Source organism: Polyodon spathula, chromosome 31 (genome assembly GCF_017654505.1).
Source record: "Polyodon spathula isolate WHYD16114869_AA chromosome 31, ASM1765450v1, whole genome shotgun sequence".
NCBI classification, from domain to species: domain Eukaryota; kingdom Metazoa; phylum Chordata; class Actinopteri; order Acipenseriformes; family Polyodontidae; genus Polyodon; species Polyodon spathula.
This window is the reverse complement of record NC_054564.1, coordinates 6,823,689-6,835,732: the sequence shown is the minus strand read 5'-3', so window position 1 is coordinate 6,835,732 and position 12,044 is coordinate 6,823,689. Positions and strand designations below refer to the sequence as shown.

Genomic DNA, 12,044 nt, shown 5'->3' with positions numbered 1-12,044 from the left:
ACTATAATATACAGTACTGTGCAAAAGTTTTAGGCAGGTTTGAAAAAATGCTGTAAAGTAAGAATGCTTTCAAAAATAGACATGTTAATAGTTTATATTTATCAATTAACAAAATGCAAAGTGAGTGAACAGAAGAAAAATCTACATCAAATCAATATTTGGCGTTACCACCCTTTGCCTTCAAAACAGCATCAATTCTTTGACATTTGCACTGACAAGCGGAACGTAACTTTCGGTAATTTTGACCATGCGTCCCCGTGCCGGACTCCTAATCCAAGACACCGTTCAAAGCGGAAGCAGACGGATTTTCAACATGGCGGAGGTAATGTTTTTTTTGATAAGCTATTGTGTTTTATTTGTTTATCAGCGTTAGATCAGAAGTAGGAATATGAGGAAGACTTTTTAAAATAGTCTATTCTGATAGCGATTGCCTTTCGGTGAAGTATACGTGTCTGTGCATCACATTTGCCCTTTAATACACTCAGAATTAATGTTGTATTCCTTGTGTATTTTCTGATTTGTGTTCGAACAAAAATGGAAAAAATTATCATAGGTGGGTTAACAGACCTCACCCAAAACGCAAGGTTTACCCAAAACACGTTAAATTAAAATGTTAAACTTTAGAGTTAAAACGGCCGTAGAGACTTGTCACACACACACACATATATATATATATATATTGAATGTTTGCTACAGTAATGCTGCTGATGTTAGGACTTGGACTGTATTAGTTTTTAGCGTTAAGTACATGGTAGTTGTAAACATTTCCTGCCTAAACAGTGATGTCAGCATAACAACAAAACCTCACGTAGAGAAGACGTTTAGGCAGAGTTTGTAGCCATGGTAATGGGGGGGGGGAACCTGGTACCTGGTACCAGAAAGACATTCATTCTCATCATATATAAGAAACTATTTCGAGCAGACAAATGCGTAAACCCTGTTTTTCCATTAAACGTCAGAGGCTCTGGGACTTTAATAACCTCAGCTCCCTTAAATAAATAAATAAATAAAGAAATGACAAATATTAAAAATAAAAAGCTGCTGTGCATCCCCCTGTCTCTAGGCAGTTGATTACATGCTGTTTCTCACAGCAGATGTAATTGCTTCTAATTGTTTTAATAACACATTTCAGCAAGGTGTTAATGTCAAACAGAAGGAGAAGGATGTGAGCCTGGCCCATCCTTGTAACAGACAAAGACTTTCAGCACATCCCATAGTACGCATGTCTCTGGGGTTAAGGACCATGCTAGTTTTGGTTTACAAGTTCAAATTTTGTTTCAACCATTTAAAAGATTTAGTTTTTTTCCCCCCCAAATTCACAAATGATAGTCATTTAAGTATTGTTAATTAGAAAGTCCCAAATGTCAAGTCAACATGAGGCACACTCATTTTTTTGTGCTTGCTTTCAATGCTCCAGGCAGTTTGGGTCTGGTTGGAATCTGCTAGTTACCCACTTTCTGCACCTGGCAGGAGTCCTGTGTTTGTTTAATGAGTAAAGTTGTCATGTGCAGGAAAGACCATTGATTATAGCTGAAGAGCATGAAAACCGATATTCCCTAAAGTGCGGCTGATTACAAAAACTGTTTACAAAACTTTGCTGGATCATTAATTATCTTAGGTACTACACTTTCTACCGTGAAATGTCTGGCTTCATTCCTATGTTTCTTGTGAGTCTTGAAAAGAAAAACTGTGACTGAGAACGCTGGTTAGATATAACCAGCATTCGTAGTGAAACATGATCCCTGGGTTGCTACACAGTGTCTTTTGAGCTGCTTCATCAAACGCCAGAACGTGCTGGCTGTCCAGTTTGTTTTCATTCCCTCAATGTGTCAAAATTATGAACCGATATTCGAAACACAAACCCATGTTTATCCCAGTGCTGCTCTACAGACTTTTACTGTCAAATGACCACTGAATTCACCATGACCCAGTGGATTACCCGTGAACACTGACAGCTTTGTTAAGGCACTGACGCTAGTGCTTCCTGATGCAAAAATTATTTTGGGGAGAACAGACCCTAAAAGGAGGATGCTTTGAAAAATACTTTGCGAAATAACTTAAGCACAGTTTGTTCATGCCTTTATGTATTTATACAATTGGGACAGAAACACATACAAGCAAGATCAGCTGTGTAAATATGTGATATCTACAAAAGGGGCCGAGTTAAGATCGTGGTGAGCTTGATAACTATGTCAAATGAAAATAACCAAGTTACTGTATTGCTGACAGGTTTCCAAAAAAGGGGCAAAGTCTTGTTTAACTTTGTCATTATCGCCTGGAATATAAACACTGCTTGTCCCATTTCCACTAAACTATTCATTGCCTTTTGTTATCCCATACTATTCTGAACATACTGTTGGTATTTCATGGTCATTAACATTATCATCATACTGATGGCTCTAATTCTGAGTTTACAGGCCTGCCAGGGGCTGGGGGGGGGAGGTGGGGGGTGTCAGTTACTGTCATGTTTTTTAGCTGATCACTGTTTTAACTTGGCCCTTGATGTTTTTTTTGGAAACGTTATAACACTGAAACTGTCATATTCCTCCTTTTAAAAGGGCATACTGACTACTCCTTCTTGTCGGTTTCAGACTCATAGTTTGCAAGACATGCGGCAGCAAGCGGCCATCGCTTCCAAAGTGTTTGTCCAGAGAGACTACTCCACAGGAACCACGTGCCAGTTCCAGATGAAATTTCTGCCAGAGCTGGAGAACAGGGTAAGAAAACAAACGATGAGGGGTAGGGGTTTGGAACAATAATCAATTGTCATGATGTTATCGATAATTCGTTTTTTGTCTTGATTATTTGTTGTACTGAAATGTTTGTTGCTAATTGCGTCATCCACAGTAATCGTGCTTCTGACATATTTTTGAGCAAGACTAGAACTGACTTTTCAGGGAATAAAAAGTAAAGTCCCAGATTTTTGACCATCTGCAAAAAAGACAACAAGTTCTAAAAATAAACTGCAGAGTGGTTTTGACTTGGGAAGCTGAATGTTTTTCCCGTGACTGACAGATCATTTCAGTTCACACCAGTTTAGCTGGCTTCACTGTCTTTTAACGGAAATGAAAGTTTGCTTTCTCCTCTTGTTATACATTCTTAACATACCGAATTGCAGAATATTACAGGGGGGGGAGCTTGAAATCAAAAGGGAGACGCATGTTGAGCACCTAGTCAAAACACTCCCCAAGGTTAATGTTCAGGTGTCGATTTCTTTTTCCAAGCTTTCAAGATCCCTACCTCCTTTTATTTATCTCAGGTTGGCATAACTTAAAGCAAAAGAAAATCGCTGGTTTTAATTTTCATGAGCTTCTTCAGTTCCCAGAGATTGCAGATTTTGTTTCTCTGTTGATTTTAAGGATTTGTTTTATGTATCTGGTGCATGCTTGGGCAATGTGAAAGCAGAGTCTTCCTTGTTAAAATATTTAAACAGCTTCGCCAAACATGAAAACATGCAGTCACTGAGGAAATACTCTGTTAAACCCAGCCGCCACACCCCCTTGACTGTCTCTACCACACATCAAAATGATCTGAATTCCTTCCTCTTTACTTAGACATTATATACTTGAAAAAAAATACCAGTGTCCATTTCTTTCACTGATCAGTAACATTCTGCACTATTAAAAAATACTTTTAATATAGATATGATACCAGTCGAAGAATCCTGGTATGAAATTTTAATCACCACCTTATTCATATGCTCTGGCTTGGTTCTGCTTATGTAGTCAATATCTAAGGAACCATTAGCCTGAATTACAAGTAACTGTGCATTTTGTACTTTTGTTGAAGGACTTTAAGTTATGTCTGTCTCCTCAGATATCATAGGTGCATTTTATTTAAGCTATATTGAGACTTAAGGACAGAGATCCCTAAATATTCACTATTCTGTATAACCATCAATGGCGAGGCTTGTCTCTGTGTGTGTGTGTGTGTGTGTGTGTGTGTGTGTGTGTAGGTTAATCAGATCAACCCCTTGGTTTCTTACCTGCAGATTTGTGATTGAGTGTTTCAAGTTGCGGATGAATTACTAGAAGATTGTCAGGTATGATACTGTCTTATCTCCTGCTGCACTTAACCTTGTCTTCTCATTCAGATCGACAAACAGCAGTTCGAGGAGACGGTGCGCACGCTGAATAATCTGTACGCTGAAGCGGAGAAGATAGGGGGCAGGTCCTACCTGGAAGGCTGCCTGGCCTGCCTGACTGCCTACACCATCTTCCTTTGCATGGAGACACACTACGAAAAGGTAAGATTGGGCTGCGGTTCTGCAGTTTCTTAGAGCTTACATTCACATCAGTTGGAGGAGGCAGTGCGGTCCAGTGGTTAAAGTCCAGGGTTTGTAACCAGAAGGTCACCGGTTCAAATCCCACCTCTGCCACTGACTGACTCACTGTGTGTGACCCTGAGCAAGTCACTTAACTTCCTTGTGCTCAGTCCTGCGGATGAGATGTTAAAACAGTGTTTTATTGTAAGTGACTCTGCTTATAATGCACAGTTCACAGCATTTTGAGACATGTCTCATAGTGTTTTCTGATGTACTTTCATGGTGATAGATATTTATTGGTGAACGTCTTCCTTTGTCGCTTTTAAGCCCTAAATACTGTTCTCGCAATAGATAAGTAAGGGTTAAATAATTTTTATTTTTTTTATAAAGAATATAACCCCACCTAAATTTACAATAAGCCTCTCTGTGTAGTTTTATTGAGAAACAAGAAACATCCAACAAACTGTCATTTAAATACCTTGTCCCCAAGGAAACATATGTAATGCATTTGCATTTCACATCTGTTTATCGATCATAATATTACTAAACTCTTGAAAGATACATGATTTAAGATACATAATTAAGAAGTTGACAAGCAACAAGTTTGATCATTTGAATAAAATAAGCTTTACCAGATAAAGTTTGGATAAATCCATCTCCTTGAGAAGACCCCTAACATGCAGAAACGGAATGCAGATCCTAAGAAACGTAATCGTAAATCCTCATCTCCTGATCTGACATGCATGAACGAAAACTTTTAGAAAGAGATGCTATTGAGTCTGTAATCAATTTAGATTGAAACAGTGCAGATGAGAGCAGTGGCCCCATTAAAAGATGCAGTTTCACGGATTATATTCAAGACAGAAAGCAGGGGGAATAGCTGAGCAATTGAAAGGGACTCTTTATTCTGGGACCGGTCACCCAATCTCGATGCAGAGAAAATCTGTCAGTGACTGGTGAATTAGTTGGTAGTGGAGATCTAGGTTCTCCCTTTCTCTCGTTGGCCCTGGAGGAGGTGTGGATATTTAAGCGCCAGTCTGATCCAAGACATCCCCCCTCGCCCTTGGCTGTTTCCCAGCCGTCTTCTTTGTTGAATATAATTGACAACATACCAGCGGAGAGAGATAGCCATGCTAATGCCCCCCTTGCTGGTAAATGGCAGATTTAATATTAAAACATGAACTCGTAACTTGAGACTCTCTGCTGCCTGAAGCCAGGACAGAGCAAAGCAACGATTCGTTCAGCTAATTTAGGAGTTTAAAGGGAATCACTTTTTTAAAATGTAGTCATTGTTTTACCTTATGAGAAAGTTAAGAGTGTTGAAAGGGAATTTCTTTTTTTTTTTTCTTCTGAAATGCAGATTAGATTCAAGTTGTTATTTGGTACCTGAGCATGCATGTGATGCTACCATGTGACATTCCTGTGCAATCTTTATATTTCAGACGAGGAGACCAAATACAGTCGCCAAATTGTTGTTCTGTTGCCTTTTAGTTTCTGGATGTGCCGTTAGATATTGGCTTTGCAACTGTATAATTCTCTTGGTCAAACTGGGTTACAGGTATCCTGCAGCGCAAAATAACTTTTTATGTCTGCGTCTGTACGAGTGATTGCAATCTTTGGAAAACTAGAAGAACAGAAACAAACTGCAAATTTGCTGTCAAAGTGATGTGTGTTTGGGGGTGGGGAGGAGGGGGGGTTGACGACTCCCTCTTAAAGAAAATAACCAGAAATGGATAGTCCGTTCTAAATGTAGCTTTTGGCTGATTCTCTGCTCAGTAAGCCCCCTGAAGGATACATTGATATAAATATAATGGTACATATTGTTTAAGAATATGCTTTGCAACATTAAACATTTGTGCTGGCAGATATGGCCGTCTATTCAATTGATCTAAACCATGCTTGAACTAAATACTGCAGTTGTTTGACTTCAGATCGTTAGACCGGGCCCCACATGGCATTTTCCCTATTTTTACAGACATAAGTAGTCTCAGAGTTACAGGCACTGGTACAGTACATGTTTGATTTCCATAACCTTGGTACAAAGTCCTATTTTAATTTTCTAGATATGCCTCTGCTTAGGTCAATTACATTGATCCCCTACCTTTTTTTATTATGCACATGGATTTGTATGGTTGGCAAGAATTTATTAGCACAAAAAAAAAAAAAAAAAAAAATATATATATATAATATATATATATATATATATATATATATATATATATATATATATATATATATATATATAAATCAAAACTAGTTTCTCTAATTTGTGCTTTCCGATGAGAAAGTTATGAGAGGAGATTCAAACCAGGTCTCTAATTTGAAAACCAGCTTGCAGTAGGGTGTCTCCATCAAAGTGATGTCCTTTTAAAGACCCAAACTCTGAGAGGTGTGGCGTCCTGTCGCGTATTTCACGACAGAGAGAGACCTTGTCAGTTCACATCTAATTCTTAGTCAAGAGAGTCTGCTAGTTTCAGTGAAGAAGATACCCTCCAGTCTTCAAATCTAACTGTATGGACCACTTGTGGCACAAAGTGGGAAGTGCTCTTACCTAATCAAACAGGAATAACACCCAAAACAAGTTAGAACAGCCAAGACTTTTATTTTTTGTAATTGCCAAGATGCACAATACTACCACAAAATTTTTTTTTTATAATTATTTTTACTGAATACTAGTTCAAAAGGTACTGCCAACATAGTGAAGGGCCACCATGATCGTTCTTCCATTTATTACCTTACCTGTTATTCCACCAGGGAGAACACCTGCATGGAAATATTCTTGGGTGCAGCCAAACGAGAACCTCTTTGCACAAAACTATGTGGTACATGTGTAGGCATTTTTAGTCTGTTGTCCATGTCGTCTGTAATTACACAATAAAACAATGCATACCCCCTTAAATAAAAAATAAAAAAAATGAATTAAGTAAAATATTTTACAATTTTGTTATTTTTATAAAGTGCAAAAGCAAAACCACAAAACACGGTGTGTTTAGGCTTTGACAGCAGCCTTAACCCTGCGTTTCCACTGCGTGATTACAGTTACTGTTTTCAAAGAAGAGTTCAGGAAAGTAGCAGACTGTTAAAGGTTTGGTCTCCTCTGCAGGTTTTGAAGAAGATTGCCAAGTACATCCAGGAGCAGAATGATAAGATCTACGCTCCCCGGGGCATGCTCATCACAGACCCCATTGAGCGAGGACTCCGTGTGGTATCCTTAACTGCTGCAAGAGAATAGAAAACTCCTGCTGCACATCTCTTTGAGGAAGTCCAAGGTGTACCAACTTGATTAGTCACATCTGAGTTTGTTACTTGTACATGGTGACTAACCCTAATCCTAACCTGTGCATTTCCATTGCTGATCTGCTATGTTGAATTAACATTGAAAAACAAAGAGTAGACTCTGAACTGCACAGTAAGTGGCTTGAGAGGTTGATTCGGTTAACCTGGATTGAACCACAGCTGGACTATTTTTGGAGCATTTTGCAGCACTGAGGAATTGTGTAACACCACCCAGTGGCGTAGCCAGGATTTTGTTTTGGGGTGGGTGGAGTTTTTTTGATGATGGTTAATAACACTGGCGTAGCAAGGATTTGGTCCTTGGATTTTGGTGGGGTGCTGATGATGGTGATGGATCAAGATTTTTGCACGTGGCTGATATATATATTTTTTTTGTTGTCCCATGTAGTTGGCCTGGGTTCACCTCTAAGAATAAGTGGTTGATCAAATCCTAGTGGTGCTGTAAAAAAGATAAAGTTGATCTTTAAGTAAGGTTATAGTAAAACTTGGATTGGCTTGGTGCAGATGAATGACAGGGTACCACCTGTACAAATGGGAGCTTTCTCAGTATGCATCTAATGCATTACCCCCCGCCCCCCTCCAGAATCCCTGAGCAGAGGCCACATTCACGTTGTACAGCTAAGAGAGTCTTGTGATGAAAAGCAGAAACAACTGGCATTCTGAAACCCCGCAGCTGGTATATGAACTTATCGCCTTCGACTTCCTTTGTGGTTGTGAGGGCATCTCGTAACAATAGAGTGAAAACAAGATTTTATGTGTTTCATGGATTAAAAAAAAAAGCACTTTTTTTTTTTTTTTTTTTTTTTTTAAATGCCCCAGCTTCCAACATGCAACAGCCAAATTAATTGCCCCCTGAATATTGCTAAAATTGTTTGCTGTTGCTGCCAAGAAATAATGTATACATACATTATCTGCCTGCAGATTCTGTTTAGTATCACAAGCCTATAGTGCTGTGCTATATCCAGCACATTTATACGGAGGCCAAGGGCTATATATGGAATTTGAAGCAGGTTTTTTTTTTTTTTCTTTTTTAGTCCAACTGCATGTAAATATTTAAAATTTAAGTCTAATGTAGCTTGCTCTTGAAAGACTTCAGATTCACTGACTGTCTTAAAGTAAAAAGCTGAAGAAGCGAAGGTCTATGTAAGGACATTCGGCTTTGCTAGAAACCAAGATACAAGGAAAAGAAGATGGGCAGAGTATATTGCACATCTCTATGTACAGCTAGGAGCAAAAGTTTAAAAATTAATAAAACTGTATGAACACAATGTAACCAAACAAACTACAAAATGATATTGCAGACATAATAGTAGAACAGTATTTCGTGTTAGATTTCATATGGTCAGTTTTTCGTGAAGTATGTGGAAAACTACTAAGCGGGATGTAATTCAATATGCCTGACTTAACATTATTCAGCAGGTTTCATTCGACTTTATGAAGCAACATTAGTTAATTCCTTCGGGTGATGCAAAAACTTTAGGCCATATCTGTGCATGTCTTCCACCTGCCCAAATATGTATTTCTGTATAGATAACGTCTAGCATCTTGGGAAACACTGCGTTTAGTTTTCTTCTCCCCTCGAGCACTGTCTTTGCCCTCACTCTTACTGTGCTGTAACCCTGAGCCGTTAATTTAATTGACTCCCATTTCTACACGGAGGCCAGATGGCACTGCCAAGCCCTGCTAGCAACAGAGTTTTCCCAACAGTCAAAAAGTTGTCCAGCTCTGGTACGTACGATTCTCTGCTCAATGTGCGTCTGTGAAACAGTGTTTATTTAATTGGTTACACTTTGGAAAGGCAGTTAAGTTGCGTTACAATGTATTTAAATGGGGGTGACCTCGATCCGGTTGGATTTTATCCAAGCTCGTTTGAATGAACATGTTTTACAAAGTGACTCGGACCAAATGTAGGCAAAGAGATATAGAGAAACATACTTGTGCCTTTTTTATTTTTTAAAGAATGTAAAATATGTATATTGCATATTGTTGCACTGCATTTACCAATTGCTATTTGAGTACATGAACCTAAATACGTGATTGTGGGGATGCAGCTCAGTGTACATATATAGTTATTTTCCCGGCCAGAACATTTTTTTCATTTTTTAATGGACCTGTATTTTAAAGTGGGTTCTTCCTCGTCAGTTCACTATACTTCTATCAGAACCCAGAAGTTGTTGGCTCTCCAGTTTGTTTACATTCCTTAAAGGTTTCGCCACCTCGCCTGAACTAATAATAAAATTGTTGATATGTTCCTTAACACGGCTGCCCCACAGATTGAAATGACCATTTATGAAGACAGGATTGGAGGAAACGGAAGATAAAAGCTGTCAAAGGTAAGCAGAGAAGTACAAGGCTAATAAAAAGGAATTAGAAATAATACGCGTAAGATTGAGGTGGGATGATTTAAGAATAGTCGCTTCTGGTTTTCCAATTTCAGTTTAAAAAAATAAATAATAAAATGCTTTACATTCTCTGTATCGCTGAAGGCGCTGTGAACGTGTATCATCGGCGATAATCTTTTAAACCCCACAATACTTTAGATGCTGAAATACGTCATAGTGGCACTGATTCCACAAGACTAGTCTCAGTGTTTGAATTATTACAAAGCACGTGTGAATTACTGTGCAGCAAATTCAAAGGCAAAGCTCAGTGAAGTTTATATATATATATATATATATATATCTGCCACTGTTTCCCCTTTGTAACCCTAACAGACCTTGATTACAAGCCATTGTCGTAGGCTTTGTTTTGTCAATCGCAGCTGCATCTACTTGGCCCAACACTTTGCCATGACTCATTGCACAGACATTATTGCTAAGTAGCATGTTTTCCCGATGGGCTGTGGTTTTGAGCAGCTACACCGGAGGCTAATCTATCAAACAGATCAAATGAAACTGTGAAGTTCCAAACTAGTTGTATTATGAGGGGAATGAACTCAGAAACGTTTTTCTGGATTATTTCATGAACTGCAAATATGTGTCTGAAAGTTGAGGGCTGACATCTCGCAGGTCTGATTTGGGCTAATTGTGATGTAAAATGAACATATTCCACTGTGACTGTGATGGTCAGTGGTTACCATGAATTCATCTGCATTGATTTAACATTATATAGAGATTTTTAAACGTTTAAAAAATGATTCTTGTAATTGACTTTTCAGTTTTGCATTGTAATTGATGGTGTGTTTATTAAGTCACCTCCCCTGGAAAGATCTTGTAAAATAGGTGATCCATCTTGATTAATTTTTTCCAATTAAAATGCCTCTCTCCCTCTCCTCCCTCTCTCTTCCGCCCGCCCTCCCCACGGTGCACATGAAAACCTAGCTTTAGTCCTCCCTCATTAACTGGGTCTCTGTAGTAGTACCAAAATAAACTTTGTATAAATTACATAATTAGACTGTGAAAAAACAGCTAGTAGAAACATTTGTCAAAGTTATTTGCAACATTTGTTAAAGTATTGAGACATATCCTACCGTTTTATAGCTGTGGGTGATATTTTGATATGTTGACCAGCGCATCAAAAATGATGAAATATTGAGAGCCTTAACACTATAAAGAATATCATTTACTGTCATACAGAAAGGTGGATAAACCAAAATCTGGAATGGTCAAATCATGAGCATGGCGAAGGCTGCATTGTTTTGAATATGTAATTAATTAGCAATGTCTTTTCTATGACATATAATTTTGGTCTTTTTTTCTTAGCAATCCACAGGTTTAAAAGCTGCAAGGGCTGCTTGTTCCTGATTCTTCACAGTGATTGCTCTCCTACCTCCTACCCGATTGGTTGACTTGTCCTCCTACCTGATTGGTTGACAGCTCACCTGGTGCCACCTAATAACAGAACACACTGCGTCTCAACAATCCCCCCCCCCCTTGTATTATATGTAGGTAGTTTCAGATATAGCGTGTTTTTTTTTCCTTTTCTACTTTTTTTTTTTGTTACAACTACAATTATTTATAAATAACATGCATGGTGAAAAAAATGTATCCGAACACAGTAACTTACATGTATTTCTTCTTTTTTGTTTTGTTTTCAATCAAGTGTTCAATTTGTACATTAATGTTTTCTACTTATTTTCTATTCTTTTCTATTCAGCTGTGCCATACAATTGTCAAACTAACCTCCACCTCCCCTTTTGTATCATTTTAGAACAGTGATATTGGTAGGACAACAGTGACAGTGAATTATGTGTTAAATGTGTGACTCTGATAGTGCAGAAGCGTAAGATTTCATTTCAGGTATAATAACTGTAATTATAGCCTTGTGTAGGTCAGTGAATTGTGTGGTGTTTTGCTATGCCTATCCGTGCAATTTGATTCCCACCGCATGCTTACAATATAGAGGCTGGAGAGCAGGTACTCTATTACAGTAAGTGGCTGATGTTTGGTATTGAAGTCTGGTACAAGAGCAGTAGCTTCTGCATTCTCGGTAGGACCAGCCTAATGAAGGACTGTTATAGGTGGAGCTCACAAGTATCCTTGTATAA

General features: G+C 38.4%; 1 protein-coding gene across 1 annotated transcript; it reads left to right on the top strand.

Moving 5' to 3' along the window:
- The first annotated feature begins 283 nt into the window (after positions 1 to 283).
- Positions 284 to 11,346, top strand: LOC121303174 (golgin subfamily A member 7-like). Its single transcript, XM_041233691.1, has 6 exons — positions 284 to 322; positions 2,592 to 2,717; positions 4,094 to 4,246; positions 7,368 to 7,469; positions 9,832 to 9,891; positions 11,260 to 11,346. The coding sequence occupies exons 1-5, from the start codon at positions 314 to 316 to the stop codon at positions 9,877 to 9,879; spliced, it is 438 nt and encodes a 145-aa protein (XP_041089625.1). The 5' UTR covers positions 284 to 313; the 3' UTR covers positions 9,880 to 9,891; positions 11,260 to 11,346.
- The last annotated feature ends 698 nt before the right edge of the window (positions 11,347 to 12,044 follow it).